The following is a 16462-nucleotide window of genomic DNA, read 5'->3' on the forward strand; positions in this document are numbered from 1 at the left end:
AAATTTTAAACTCTCATTTACCCTTTTCAAAGTTTCAACCATTCCACTTCTCACCACTTTCTGTGTAGAGCAGGTTACAGTAAGCTACCACACCCTCCTAGAAAGAATTGCTCATTACTTTGCATGTGCAGTCCTGTTATCACAAGGAAGTAAAATAGAACAAACATGTTCAATATGGATCCTTACTCATGATGCTGTCAATCAGTGTGAAAAGGCAAAAAGTATTTGAAAACCATGTAACAGAAAGTCCAAAGGGGTCTTAGAACCAAGCCTACCAGCAGATTCCACTCATCAATTCATATATATATTCATTTAATGTTTACTGAATACTTTCTAAGTGCCCAATACTACCTAAATCTAAGTGCTGGGGACGTTGTCGTGGACAAAAGAAATAGTTCTGCCTTCTCTGGACCTGTATTTTAATGGATGTTACTCAGGAATTTGCATGAGTTCTGTCTGTATACAAGGCATATACAATTATCTTTTTTTTTTTTTACATCTTTATTGGAGTATAATTGCTTTACAATGGTGTGTTAGTTTCTGCTTTATAACAAAGTGAATCAGTTATACATATACATATATCCCCATATCTCTTCCCTCTTGCGTCTCCCTCTCTCCCACCCTCCTTATCCTACCTCTCCAGGCGGTCACAAAGCACCAAGCTGATCTCCCTGTGCTATGCGGCTGCTTCCCACTAGCTATCTACCTTACGTTTGGTAGTGTATATATGTCCATGCCTCTCTCTTGCTTTGTCACAGCTTACCCTTCCCCCTCCCCATATCCTCAAGTCCATTCTCTAGTAGGTCTGTGTCTTTAGTCCTGTCTTACTCCTAGGTTCTTCATGACATTTTTTAAAAGAAGTTTTTGCAGGATTCCATTGAGTAGGGAGTCAGGGTTATTGCTATAAAAACAACCCCCAAGTTTCAGTGGCTTAATGCCCACCAAAAACCTTTCTCAGTGATGTGACAGTTCAATTCAAGTGTTCAGTTAGCAACCTTCTAAATCCTGTGGCTCCACCATCCCTTATGCCCTTGGGGTCCTCTGCATTTGGCTAGTAGACGGGGGGAGAGAGGAAGAAGACAATCATTAAGGACAATCACATTACTTCCCATCCCTAACAGGAACTGGTTTGCACAGCTGCACCGACCGCTAGGGAAGCTGGGGAAAGCAGTCTAGTGGGTGCCCAGGAGGAGAGGGAAGTGTGTTTTGTGAGCACACAGCAGTCTCTGCCCTGGGAGCATACCAGAGCCAGCTGGCCCTCGTGTAAAATGAAGTGCTTGTCCACCTGCAGTGGGTCCCAGAATAAGGAAATTGCACTGATGTCTACTGTTCTGGCTTTGCAGACGAACTCACGTGATCAAAATCTAAATCATTGCCTCGAACTCATTGAACAAGTCGCCAAAGTGCAGGGACAACTCTTTGGGGTCTTCACTACAGCAGCCCAAGAAGGTGAGAATGGCCCATGCATCCCCGTCTTTGCTTTCTTTTCTTTGTCCCTTCTCTGTGCTCTCTGACTGGGTTGCTGTGGTTGGATTTCTCTCACTGACCTGATTTGTGGATTCTTCTAGGAGGACATTATGATGGTGTGGAAACAATCAAATCGCGCCTTTTGCCTTGGCTGGAGGCCTCCTTTACTGCTGCTTCCCTAGGAAAACCTGTCGACAGCAAGGTCCCCTCTCTACAGGTAGGGATGCTAAAGGATCCTCCTAGGTGTTCAGCACCTGATCAGGCTCTGGGGACTCAAACATATGTAAGATATGGTTTTTACCTAGCAAGGGGCTCAACTCTAGTTAGTGAATTGAGACATGGGTCGAAAAGGTGAGTTTCTATATACAGTAATACGTGGCCTCCTTAGCCTTCCTTTCTAGTGTTTACCCCCTTCGCGCACATTTAAAGAACCAGCAATGATTATTCCTTCTCCACCGAGATTGCAGGAAAACTAAAATTCACCTCTAGTACAAAGCCTTGGATTCCCCTTACCACCTACCTTTAAAAGTGGCTACTTGTTACCTAGTCTCAGAAGGTTGAGAATAACAAGTCCTATACATGTATTCACCCTTCTTAAAACTCCCTCTTACAAGAAAAAATGTTTTTCTTACTTGTGGTCTAAATTAACTCAGAATATTAAAAAGTGTATTCAGTTTGTTACTAGACAACATTTAACACAAATGATACTAGTAGTGGCTGGACCAAGTTAAATGATTGCTTTGAAAATACCTGTAAGTACTGAGAAATGCCAAAGTTTATTGCACTTTCCCTTCTCACTGACACTGGTGCATCCCATTCCTCTGTTCTCACTGAAGCCATTTTAATCTAGATTCTTCACCTGTCCCACCCCGCCCCCTAAAACACACACACACACACACACACACACACACACACACACACACACACACGAATAGTAGAGACTACACTCTAAGAGATCAATGGCTTTCCAAATTTTGTGGCCATTCCCTGGGCAACATCATTTCTCCTCAACTCTTTGGCGTCTCTGTCACATTTGACTCTCGACACCCCTATTCTTCTAAGGCTCTAATAATTTGTCTCCTTGCCTCACCCACTCCCCTCTTGTAACTGTTCTTCAAGGGCCAGACTTTAGAAATCTTCTCTTCTACCTCCATTCCTGCTTCATCTCTTACTCCTATGCTGCTCATCTCATATCTATACTCAGGTCCTATTCTCATCTGAGCTCTCTCTTCTCCAATTGTACATTGGAATTTTCAGTTGTGCTATTGTCATCTCAAAGTCAAATCAGTCTAAGACTGACCCTAGCCTCTCCCATGCCCCAAACACCAACTTCTTTCCTAACTTAACAGTCTTGATCATGACACACTCCACTTTCTTCTCACCAGCAGAATCTGTGGGTACCTGTTGTAAATTCGTGCAGAACTCGATCACTTTCCACCACCCCTGCTGCTGCCACCCTTGTCCACCTTTGGTCATCTTTTATTTGGATCATTAAAAAAATAACCCAAAGGGATTCTTCTAAATGTCAAGTCAGATCAAGTTACTCCTCCGGCAAAACTCTCCAAACTTCCTGTCTCAGAAAAAGAGTTCCTACAATGGCCATCAAGCTCCTATACCACTGTGGTCCTTTAAATTCTGTGATCTCATCTCTTACCTTCTCCCTTGCTCAACCACTCCAGCAATACTGGCAGTCTTAGAGCAAAGATGTCCAACAGAACTTTCCATGATGACAGACATGTTCTGTATCTATATCTATAACTATATCTATATCTATATCTAAAGATGTTACTTTGAAAGGCTAAAAACTCCCAAATAAAATACTCTAAATCACTGCAAAATAAACTTCCCTCATAAATATAGTTGTCCCCAATGTTCTCTATTTTTTTATATGTTTCTGCACATGGATATACCAGCTTAAAATAAAACATTCATGTGTCTTCATATAATATACAGACATGTATCTTATGTTTCTACATAAACGCATGTACATAGTATATGGAATGTGTGCACGAGATACACATTGACACACACCGATGTCACACCGTTAAGACCTGTTGAAGGCATTACTCTCCCTGGTGTTTCCTCCTTTCTTCCACCTGGTTCTTGGTTGAGAGAGGGCTGGCAGGAAACACTCTAGAGAAATGAAAGCTCTCTGTACCTCCAAATGGCTCCATTTTTTCCAGTTTCCATCATGTACTGAGTACCAGGTAACAAAACACTCACGCCCTCCCTCTCTGCCTCATGATCGAGTCACGTGCCTGCACCCACGATGGGGACCAGGTGCCAGCGCTACATCACCCATGGACTGGGTGACACGCCAGGAGAAATCCCGGCCTCAAAGGGAAACCGCATGGACACACACTTTAAAAGTACCAAATCAAAAAAAAAAAAAAAAAAAGTACCAAATCCAAGAACGGACAAGCAGGTGGAACACACTCTCCTCAAGGGAGTGGTCAGGGACGGGGGTCTGACTCCTGCCCACCACACGTGTCTCCAGAGCCAGAAATTACTTGACTGGGTACAGAAAAGCCCAGGACCAACCAAGACCAGGCCCCAGAGAGCACAGAGGTTTAAATACCAGCCAGACCACAGGCAAGAACAGAAACAAAATGAAAAACATAGGGGCACACAGAGACTTTCTCCCAGATACAATCCAGCACACTGAAAAGAGAATCTCTTTCTCACTACGTGAATCAATGTCATTTAATGCTGTGCCCCAGCTACAGCCATTTCATGCAGCCCTGCCCGGACTGCACTTCTGAGAGCACCATGCCCTGGCCATTCTCCTCATTCCTGGTCCCTGCCAACTTTTTAAGTGAAAGTGCTACTAGAAGAAAGACACGATGTCCTGCCACTCAGTGAATGAAACTCCGGCAGATAGAGAAACAGAGTCAAAATGAATTAAATCCCAGGCTCAGCACCAACACGGCCTGTGTGACCTTGGGCAGGTCATGTGGACTCTCCATGCCAAGTTTCCTCATCCGCAAAAGGGGTAATAATAGCAGCTACGGATAGTTTCCATGTGAAGATTAAATGCATCAGCACGTCACACTATACTCCTCTCAAATTAGCCTCCGCCTAAGTATTGATTATATTTCAAAAGAGGGAATCTGAAAGACCTCATGTACAACATGGTTTGAATCACAATTTTTAAAACTATGAGACCACACATTTATTCAATATTTTCCTAGAAATTATTTTTACAAACCCATAGTTATGTAAATTCAGTGTCCCCGTAACAAATTTCCTCAGAGGACATGGAAGCAATGAGCCTGGACGTATATGTTGTTACATCCTCACACATAAAATTTCCCTGTTACTCACATTCTCATAGAGAGCTTGAAGGGTCTCGAGGTCAACCACAGAATTGTCCAAGTTCACCACAGCTGCACAAAAAAGACAAAAGAAAGAATATAAATTGCCATAAGCCAGCTGTGAAAAGCTCCAACCACCTCAAACAATAGTGACCGTCCACAGAGTGGAGTTCATACCCGGCAGGTAGAGGATGGGGGCTCTGCCTTCACGGCAGCCTCCTGTTGGGCACCCCCCAGGCCAAGCTGGCATTTCAATGGGTCAGGTGTCAAGTGTCAAAGCTTTCAAGAGCTCCACAAATACAAAATCCCAGGAAGAGGGCCCAATGGTCACAGAGAAGCTGTGTCTGTCTCTTTCATAACTCACCTGAATGAATTTGAAAAATCTGCTTAATACCAGAAAAATAGGCAAATCACTCATGTTACTGTCACATCCTGGGGTTTTTTTTTTTTTCCACGGTACGCGGGCCTGTCACTGTTGTGGCCTCTCCCGTTGCGGATCACAGGCTCCGGACGTGCAGGCTCAGCGGCCATGGCTCACGGGCCCAGCCGCTCCACGGCATGTGGGATCTTCCTGGACCGGGGCATGAACCCGTGTCCCCTGCATTGGCAGGCGGAATCTCAACCACTGCGCCACCAGGGAAGCCCACACATCCTGGTTTTACACCAATAAATGTACATATCTTCCAATTTACGTAAAGACTTTTGACAAAGGTTAAATCTAATCACTAAACTGGTAGACTAATATGGAAACAGCAGGTACATTTCCTGTTTCAACTTTTTAAATTGTTATAATCAAAGGAAAATTCTTTGATTATGGTATTGAGATTGGCACAGATGCATCCTTAAAAATCCATCTTTAATATACAAACTGCCCTGCTTATACAAGGAAGAAGTGGAATGGATAATCAAAAACTGGAAATGTGTTCTTTTTTTTTTTTTTTTTTTGAGGTATGTGGGCCTCTCACTGTTGTGGTCTCTCCCGTTGCGGAGCACAGGCTCCGGACGCGCAGGCTCAGCGGCCATGGCTCACAAGCCCAGCCGCTCCGCAGCATGTGGGATCTTCCCGGACCGGGGCACGAACCCGTGTCCCCTGCATCGGCAGGCGGACTCTCAACCACTGCACCACCAGGGAAGCCCTGGAAATGTGTTCTTAAATGCATTGTTTGGCCTGGGAAACGTACTGAATTTTGGAATTGGTGTGTTTTATTACTTAATTTAGGTGTAGGTTAACCAAAAGCATTTTGCATTAGTTGTGCACAGATTAGCCCGAAATGAGGTGAATTTGCTCTGATCAAATATGTGCCAAGTAATCACTGAAGCTGTTGTGGGATTAAAGATTTCTGGGAGAAAAATCACAGAGTGGATAATCAAAAAGTGGTTAGACTTACTTTGATAACTGTGGCATTTCACAATGCTTTTTCCTCAAAGCTTAAAGTACATGACACATTTTCTAGTTGACTCTGGCAAAATCCCAAGAAAGAATTAAGAAAGCCAAATTCAATACTGAAACACAGGATGGATAAGAAATCTCACCAAGATAATTTAGAATTTCTGTCTGGAGGTGGGAAGTGAGTCCAGATTCATGAAAAACTATCATATCAACTAGAATATAATACTTCTAGCCTAATAACATTCCCCTATCTCAATCTCCAAAAAAATTAGGTCTCAAGTTTAAATCTAAGAATTAAGATTTGCAATCAAATACTTTTTACTCTTAAACCATATAAGGCAAACATAACCACAAACTGCTTAATGTTTCAAAGTAGTAAACCATAGCCCAACTATGACTAAATTTCAAAAGCTAATTAAAAGGGATTAACAAATGATTTTCACTAGAGGTAATATGGCTAAAAATAATGTAACAAAATACATAAAACTAAAATAAAGATATCATCTTCACGCATGGAATTACCATTTTTAGATTACATTCATGCAGAGTCTAGCCCTTAAGGAGACTCTTAGAGTGAATCCAAAGTTCTCTAACTTTGGAATTCATTAGCTAATAATCCAGTATTTCTATATTCCTTGGGAGATACACCAAGAGATCTACAGGAAACTATGGAGGAAATGCTAGTCATCCACTTAACACAAGGTTTCATTTTCAGAACAAGGATAAGAAATACAATAAAATCATTCATGCTCAAGTCAAAACTCATAAAAGATACGATTAACCTCTGACTTTATTATTTTAAAACAGTATTATTTCTACAAGTTTTCCCTACATGAAATATTACTTGTAAATATACTGAGGTTTCTCATATTTTATCTCATGCAATGTTACGTGCCAAAGAATATTTTTATAAATGTCACACGGTCCTAAGCAATTCCTCAAAAAGTCCTAATCCATGAAATGTCATTTTTTAACCATCCACAGGAAATCTCAATGGAAAGCCACACTACTACGACTTTACCACATAATTTTCCCTTAATTAGCTTCACACGTGAGAAATGAAAGACACAGGGACTAGATGAGGGGAAGTATCATTCATTCATGTTTGTTTATAACTTAGTCCTGCCCCTCCTTCTCCTCCCCCCCACCAGCTTAAAAGTTTGGCTCATTTTAGGTTAATATAGAGAGTGATGTCAGCCATTTGTTTAATGTAGTGATGAGATATTTAAAATGTGAATCAATTCTTGACAACTAGTCACTTGACCATACGGCAAAAGTGTTAAATATATCTGTACTGGTTAAAAATTGTTTTCAGCTGTGAAAAGGATGTCTGAGTAAATAATGACAAAGAAAATTGAGATAGGTTGGTATTGATTCAGGGACTACAAACAGGTTAGGGCCAACATTTTTTTAATGGTCTTTTCCTCAAGTGGAAAAATGGCAGCCATGGCTCCATCGATCGCTCTCACATTCCAGGCAAAATGAAGAAGGAAGAAAGGAAGCAACAAGAAGGCATGTGTAATGCCTATTCTTAGCAGATGTCTCCTTATGTCTCTCTGGCTAGAGTAGTTTCCCATGATTACCTAGAATTGAGGAGAAGCTGAGAAGTGTAGATAATGTGGACAAGCTGCTATCTCTAAGAAAACAGTGTTTTAAAGCTTCAGCCTAAGTAATCTCTGAAACACTCCCTAACTTCCATAGCTCATCCTGACCTTCCCAGCCTCTTGATTCTACCCTTTAATACAAGTCACCTGATACATTTCAGATATTCCCTCTTTTGTATGTGAGTATGTGCTCTGTCCCTCCAAGGAGATTTTGAAGAGTGTGATAGCAAACATGTGTCTTAGGTATTATCAGCTTACGTCAGAGTGTTCCACATATAGCAGAAAACTGAAAAGATTACAGTGCAAAAACCAGAAGTTATTACTGAACCTTCAGAGAGAAGACATAACAGCCAAGCTTAAGAAAGACTCACTAGAAGCCACGTATTTGCATTATCAGTTCCATAAATCCACAGAGGCAGCAACACCCAAGAAAGCAAAAGGCAAATACCAGCACGGGTATTAGTGCTGCTCACACAGTACCACGAGCATAACGGCCCGTGTGATGATGAGGGAATCTGGCACTGAGTCCTACAACGTAAGAGAAAGATGTTTCTGGGGGGAGAGGTCTCCTCCTCCGCTTCACATCTGCAGTCTTTGGGGGATGAAAATGGTCAGTGTTTACTCATTCAGGAGTTTCTAGTACTGTCTTTAACTGTCCTGCCAGGGGATATAAAAAGAAAAAAGAAAGAAAAAACACCAGTTTGGTGGAAAGGCCTAGAAACTTGAATTAGAAAATTCAAGTAAATTTTTACTTGAAACTCAGTAAAGCACATAAACGTCGGCTGCGGGCATGTCGCTGTACCACATGATGGCAGTGGAGCCAAGGGTCACATGCAACGTCCCTTTATACGGAAACACGATGCGCTGACACCTGCCTGAGAATCTGCTCACCCAGGAGTTACTCTAAAAACTGTCCAAATGTATGACTTAACAAAACTTTCCTAAAGATGCAGTCAAGCAACTTTTAAAATTTTGTTGGCTTTGCTTGGCTTAACTGAACAAACCCAACAACTTATTAAAACTAACATTTCTCAGAGAGAGGAAGGCACTTGGGACCATCTTCATCTGAATATTTCACACTTGAAAATGAAACCAAGCAGGACCCGGCGGGGCCCTCCCGCGTACAAAAGCCTTTCCGTGTCCCCCGTTTCTTGTTTGTAGGAGAAAGGCTTCAGCCTCCGAGACCTTCCCTGAGTTACTAATGAAAGTGAGAGAACAAAGGAAAGGCAGTCGGGAAACAGGAGTGTGGCTGGCGCAGCGCCGGCCAGGGTCCCAGTTCCCCCTCAAGAGACATACTTAACAATCTGGCATACACGGAACTCTGAGCTCTTCTACAGGGGCTGGGGCCCCACCCGGTGGAGGATGGTGACTTCAGGCTGAGCACAACTACAGGGACCCCAGACTGGTTGGAACCACAGGGCTGATGATGGACATTCCTGGAGCCCCACCTGGTTATCTCCCCACCAACCAATCAGAGGAGGGTCATACACCCGGCAGCCCTCCCCCCAGATTTTGCCTATAGAAACTCTTCCCCCCAAACCATCAGAGCTTTTTGAGCCCGAGCCACGCATTCTCCTTGCTTGACCCTGTAACGGAACTTTCTCTGCTCAAACTCCAATGTTTCGGTTTGTTGGGTTTGTTTGGCACATGGACTTGGGTCCGACAACAATAAGATGACAGGAAACACTACATTTGTGTTCCTTACACATCCCAGCACCAAACACGCTTGAGCTCCTGGTCACAGATGCACAGGCACACCCTTCAGCAGGAAACTAGCCAGAAGACACATTGGGTTAGGGTTTGGGAAACACACAAGCTCTTGAATAATACTTGAAGCAATTCTGGATTACCTAAAGAATACAAAACATTTGTATTCATCTATGAAGGAAACAGAGTATCTTCTTGAAAACATTTTCATCCGTTCATTGAACAAATATTCTCAGAGTCCTAAGTCTGGACCAGACACTCCTCTCAGCCCTGACAGACATGCTTCTTGTCCTTGAAGAGTTTACACTTTATTACCGAGCAATTAAAATGCTGTACGCCCTGGAAAGGAGGAAAATTATAGTTTTATAACATCCTGTAATTTAAGAATAATATTCATTTATACTATCCTCTCTTTTCAGGCAGCTTAACCAGGTGGCAGACAATAAAATGCCAGAATTCTATAGATTTTGTACTTAGGCTACATAGAGAAAGGCTTTCCTATTGGAAAATTTAATCTGACACCCAATCCACCACTGGTGCATCTCAAGCACACCTGCTTCTACAAGGTTAACAACCTAAGTGACTAAGTCAGTGGGCCTCACTGACAAGAGCTGCATAAGTTAAACTGTCAGCAAGTGTTTTTGCCTAAGTCAGTATGGCACCTGCTTTTATGGGCAGGGGAAGAAGATGAATATCAAGACTATGCTACTGGAATAAAATCTTTAAATGCAAACATGACTGCCACTGTAGACCTTTTAATCTAGCGATACTGTATTTCACTTCTGTTTTTGGAGAGGTGTGTTGACTGGACCATACTGGTACGACTCAGGGCTTATCTCAACTATTTAGATAAGATTTACTTAGGGACTTCCCTGGTGGTCCAGGGGTTAAGACTCCACACTTCTCCTGAAGAGAACGTGGGTTTGATCCCTGGTTGGGGAACTAAGGTACCACATGTGGCCAAAAAAAAAAAAAAGAAAGAAAGAAAAAAAAGAAAAAAGTAGATTTACTTAAAAAAAAAAAGATTTACTTGACTTTGGCAGGTGACAAAATCTAGGGTGTGGGATAAAGGAGGAAGAAGAAAAGACTGGCACATCCCAGATAGTGTTTATGTTAAGCATAGTGTATAAATGACCAAATAGTTTCAAACAGTGCATGGCACTTTGTGTAAAACAGCCACTGTCTGTTGAATGTTTTCCATAAACCAGCACTGCAAAACATCCTTTATTGCCCATAGTCCTTTACTGCCCCAAATGGACTTCACCTTCCAGCTTAGGTAAACATTTATACTCATAAAAAAGAGCTTAGTGAGTCTCCCTTGATTAGGACCCTAACTCTGGGATCACATTTGCCACTGTTTTCTAGCACACTCTCTAAAAGAGCAACAGTGTAAAATTTTACTTTGAATGTAAGCATACATATTGCTCCATAAGTAGAGAACATATCAGAAATTTTAAATTCCTTATGCCAAAATAACTTTCACACAGATAATCATACTTTTTTTCAGTATAATTTACACAAATACATCTGACTTTGAAAGAAACCCAGAACAGAAAGACTGAATTTACAAACACAGTGATTATAATTATGATTTTAAAGAAAAAATTTCCTTTTAAAAATAATTCACCTAAACATACAGTTAAATACCTTCCTTACTATATTACATATGAGCAACTACATATTGGCACACAGGTTAAGGTAGGGGAAGTTTAGTCACTGAAAATTAAAAATGCATCAAAAAATAAATATATGTATATTTATAACTAAATAATTCAGAAAGGCTAAAAAATGAAGAGAAGTGAAATTATGCCCAGCACATGCAAATCAAAAAGGCAAGGGTTATGATCTTGATATTTGACAACTTAAGATTCAGGCCAGGAACATTATGTGAACAACAAAACAATGAAAAAAGATATTTTTAATGCTAACGGCTACAATTCCCAATGAAATTATAATAGATATGAATTTATGTCCCCCAAAACATAGGTGCAACCTTCATAAGAAAGAAACTACAAAATATTGACAAGGAGAGACAGACAGACAGACACACGAACAATGGGTAACTTTAATAAACCACTCTGGTCAAAACAGATCAAGAAGAAAAATACAACTAAGGATTTAGAATATATAAACAGAAAAGACTGTTATCTTATAGTTACATACTGAACTTTGTATTCTAATAAAAGAGTATACACTTTCTTTTCAAGGCACATGAAATATTTATGAATATTGACTATTAAGTTGCAACAAAAACGCCAAGCAATGTCATAATACAAACTTATTTCCTAATCCCACATAATAAACTATTAATGGATTAAAAAAAAACTCCGTTGTGAACTTGTAACCTATGACTGAGAAGATTAGAGCTTACACACCAGAACTTGACATGTTATGGTCGTTCCTTTCATTGTATTACAGATGGTTTTGACTAACAACTTGGGTCTCAGCACTACTTTTCCAAAATATTTAAATGTACGAAAAATCTAAGGAACATACATGATATTTATCATGATCCACCTGGAATAATTTCGGGTTTACTTAACTCAACATGTAATTAATATGTGCAAAATGTGAGGGGCTGGTTCATGTGTGTGTTAAATCACATTTGCTCATTTGTTCAGTTAATGAAGGTTTTCTGTTTTCTCTGTCAATGTATGAATTTGCGTGTAAGGGTTAGTTTGATGTTTCATTGTTCAGAGGAATGAGGGGTCAGTAAAATAACATAATCATGGGAGGAGTTTCCAATATTAGGATTTCTTTGATGTGATTTTAATAAATAAAAAGTTGCTTCCAAATATAACGCTAAAATTTAGAAACTTTCTCCACGTCCACACCTACTGCCTCATTGACCAGTGTCCTCTTCCAACCATCACAAAAATTTACTAAAGTCCTTGCCTTACCTGCTTCTGTACATAAATAATTCCATGAAAAATTCAACCATTAAAAGCAATCAGACTTTGAATTTCACAACCCACATAAAGATTCTTCTGCTTCCCACTAGCTAGCTATTTTACATTTTGTAGTGTTTATATGCATTTTTGTTTGTTTCTTCCTTTCAAGGGGACAGAGTCCATCTGAACATGTCTGTATAGGGAAATGAGTGCTGGTGGCTAAAATACTGTTAAACACTTAAGAATTCAGTCTCAGCTGCAATCACAATCCTCACTGTTCAAGAAGAAACAAATTCCTGTTGCTAAATTTTCCAAGACTATCGCACCTCTTTCCAGCTGAGGGGAGGGGAGAGGAAGGGCATTGTCCTCACCGGGCAGGATACCACACAGAAAACGCATCCAGGATCCCTTTATGGCACAGAATGAAAGACAAAGTTCACACGGGGAACTTGGAATACGGTTTCCACACTAAGCTTTTCCCTTAAGAAGCCACATGCCGCATTACCCGATGGTTCTAGGAATGCAATCCCAGGCACCGTGAGCCCAGTGTCACGAGCCATCTGATAAATGGCTGAAGTGCCGATCCTCCTACTCCGCTCACCCCAGCACTCTCAGACCCTCACTCACCTCAGAGGATAAAGACTGGACAGCATCTGCAGAGCGACCTCTTTGGGCTAAAACAGCACGTCAAGACACAAACGACTTTATAGAATTCAGTTTTAAAATACAAACATGACTCCAGTTATCCAAGGGGCTTTCTCTTGTCCCCAAATAACAGTCCAAATTCCCACCCATCTCACGGATTATGCAAAAGATATATTTTCGCAAAAACAACAACAACAAAAAGACTAGCTTATGGAACCTCTCCATCACAAAGCTGCTGTGAGTAATTATGTGCTCACAGCTGGGCCCCCGTGGCCCTGGGCCAGCAGTACCTTCAACAGGCACCCATGATTGTAAAGAAGAGACTCGGGTCACAGGGGAGGTGCCCAAGGGAGCTGCAGATGGGACTGCAGGCCGCACAGAGCTTACATCTGGGGGCAGAGGGGCAGCAAAAACAAACACAAACAAGACTTGATAGTAATTCAGACAGTATGTGCAGTGAAGGAAAGGAAGACTCACACCCAAAGCTCATTGCTTCAGAAAAGCCCCAGGTACTGTGTTTCTCCTTCCCACAAAAGTATAATTCAGAAGTCCAGTTGTGGAACAACGTCATAAAATATAAGCTAAGTGCAACCTAAGGGTTTTTGCTGGGCCTGTAATGAAAGGCTTATAAATCATTTTATCTTGATTCAATAATCTACATGTGACTTAAAATGATGAGGTCTTTTTATAAGAAACTCTAAATAATGAATTTATATTTTAAATTAAAGCATACTCTCAGCAACATGGATGAACCTGGAGATGATCATACTAAGTGAAGTAAATCAGAGAAAGACAAATACCACATGATATCATTTATATGTGGAATCTGAAAAAAATGGTACAAATGAACCTACTTACAAAACAGAAACAGACTCACAGACATAGAAAACAAACTTATGGTTACCAAAGGGGAAGCGGGGGAGGGATGAATTAGGAGTTTGGGATTAGCAGATATACACCACTGAATATAAAATAAACAACAAGGTCCTACTGTACAGCACAGGGAACTATACTCAGTACCTTATAATAACCTATAATGGAAAAGAACCTAAAAATGTATATATATGTATAACTGTATATATGAATCACTTTGCTGTAGAGCTGAAACTAACACAACATTGTAAATCAACTATATTTCAATAAAAACTTTAAAAAACAAAGTTTATCAGAAAAAAGACAACTGCTATAAACACTAAAGCAACCACTAAAGAGAAAATAAAAAGTTCTATTGACAATAAGCAAATAAAGGAGATCATTTGCATCTTTTAAAAATAATTCAATTAAAAGCATGTTCTGACATTAAATTTCTGAAAGTAGGTTTCAATAAAAGTGCCTGTATCTCACATGCACTTTTCTCCCCAACCAGGCCATATCGATGACAAGGTCACACCAATGACAAAGTCATGGAGCCCACTGGGTGGAGCCCACTTTCTTCTCAAATTTCTGACCCTTAGTGACTCTTCATTTCAATGAAAACTGTTCACTAAGCCACCCAACAGCATTGACTACATTTTTAATGTCTTGATAACTATACTAAATGGATCTTAAAATTCCATACACCATATGAAGAAAACACTTAAATGTTAAAAAAAAAAAAAAAAGAAGCATGAAGCAATTTCCAAGTGAACCTTGTAAACCTGAGTTTCATAAAGAAACCAGGCACTAGAAAACCTACTGGGAAGAAACAACACTGGCCACACTGAACCCAACTTCTGAGAATATTACAAAAATAAACAAAGGATTATGAATAATCTTTCTTATGGTGGACAGAAAATGCTGCTGGCCAGTCCAGTCAACAATGTATGTGGCTGTGAGCCACTGCAGCTGCCCCCAGCAGTGCACCTCAGGGGACTCGAGGTGGAGAAAAATAGGACACTGGCCCAGACAGCTGAGGCGCACATCAAAGGAATGATTCCCATGAGCCCAGACTCTGGTATCTTCCCATACACAGAAAAGCACTATAATCATTAACTTGAGATGTCTGTTTTTTGTGATTAGCAGTAATATTTTCATGTTTGACTACATGTGTTTTGTCTTGTTTTGTTTTTCCAGCAAAAACTCCTATATGCCCCAGCGCCTGCCCTACCTCTTCGGACAGTTCCTCAGAGTATCTGAGAGGCTGTTTCCCAGGCTCTAGTTCTCAGTAAGGTCCCCAAATAAAACTTAACTTGCAACTTGTAGGCTTTGCATTTTTCTTCAGTCGACATTATGGTAATTAATAGGCAAGTGAAAAAGCTTGCATCTTCAAGAAAGAAATTAGAAATTCTATTAAAAAAGAAACCTGGAGTCTGTAATCTACAACTTATTTGGTAGAAATTTCATAAGAAAGCCATTATTCAGTGGCAGACAGTGGGGTAAAAAACTGCTCCACGAGTAGGCTACCAGAATACTCGGGGAAAGAGTTACCACAAAACATTCTACAAAGTTCCAACAGTTCAGAAAGAGTATTTCCAGGTTTTTTAAGTGTTCTTATACTTTACACTCAAAGCTAGAAACTAGTTCACCTTTCAGGAAAATAGTATGTCAAAGCAGGAAACAGAAGTCTCTGTCCGTGTACTTAGATTCTGCTCATGTCCATCACCAAGGTTCATTTCACCACCAAAGCCTAACTCCTTCCCTCCGCCATCTTCCCTGCCACCAGGACCCACCAGTGACGCATGTGGAATGTGGGTGACACAAAGCACAGAGACGATAATAAGAAAGCACACAGTTACAGGAGACCCCGGCCTTTAAAGACCCAAACAAACTGCTCTCCTTGCAGATAAAGCACCAGCCAAAGATGCAGCCACACTTAACTTCTAAGAGCTGCTATTACACATAATTCTCATATTTGTCTCCATTCAGAAAAGAGAAATGGACACAGCCCAGTATTAACTCAGCATTTCAGTAATACTGATGGAAAACCCAAGCTAAGAACAATCGAATCTGCCGCGGTTACTTGCCCCCTGAACCTGAACCCCCATTTCTCCCCTCCTACCTCTCGCTTGAGAATTCCACCACAGGGCACAGCTCCTGCATTCTTCTCCCTCTGCTGTCTCCTGGGAAAGGCTTGTAGTGGAACCCCCCAGAGCCACGAAGGAGGCAAAAGACCTTCACATCCTCCTGGCTCCTTGGGTGGCCAATCTGGTGTTTCAAACACTCCCAAAGCCTGAAAACACACCTCATCCCCTAAGGATCCCAGGAAGGGGAGGACAATTAATACTGACTTTGTGTGTGTGCTCATGTGCACGCATGTGTGAATGTGTGTGTGAGTATCTGTGTGTGTGTGTTTGCGTGTGAATATGCATGCATGTGTTTACAGGAAATAACTCATTTAATAGCCCTTTTTACTAGTGAGGAAAGTGAGGAACAGAGATGAAGAAATTTGCCCAGGTTTACTTACCTAACCAGTGGCAGGGCTGAGATCCAAATCTGTCTTTGACTGGGTGGCTTAAACAGCAGGAA

At 41.0% G+C, this 16462-nt stretch overlaps 1 protein-coding gene across 1 annotated transcript in view; it reads right to left on the reverse strand.

The window, feature by feature from the left end:
- Positions 1-16462, reverse strand: part of LOC132488463 (formin-2-like) — a 328380-nt gene that overhangs the window by 109588 nt on the left and 202330 nt on the right. The window contains exon 11 of the mRNA XM_060096653.1: positions 4792-4853. Coding sequence (XP_059952636.1) covers positions 4792-4853 — 62 coding nt within the window. The remainder of the gene's footprint in view (positions 1-4791; positions 4854-16462) is intronic.

Source organism: Mesoplodon densirostris, chromosome 1 (genome assembly GCF_025265405.1).
Source record: "Mesoplodon densirostris isolate mMesDen1 chromosome 1, mMesDen1 primary haplotype, whole genome shotgun sequence".
Taxonomy (NCBI): Eukaryota; Metazoa; Chordata; class Mammalia; order Artiodactyla; family Ziphiidae; genus Mesoplodon; species Mesoplodon densirostris.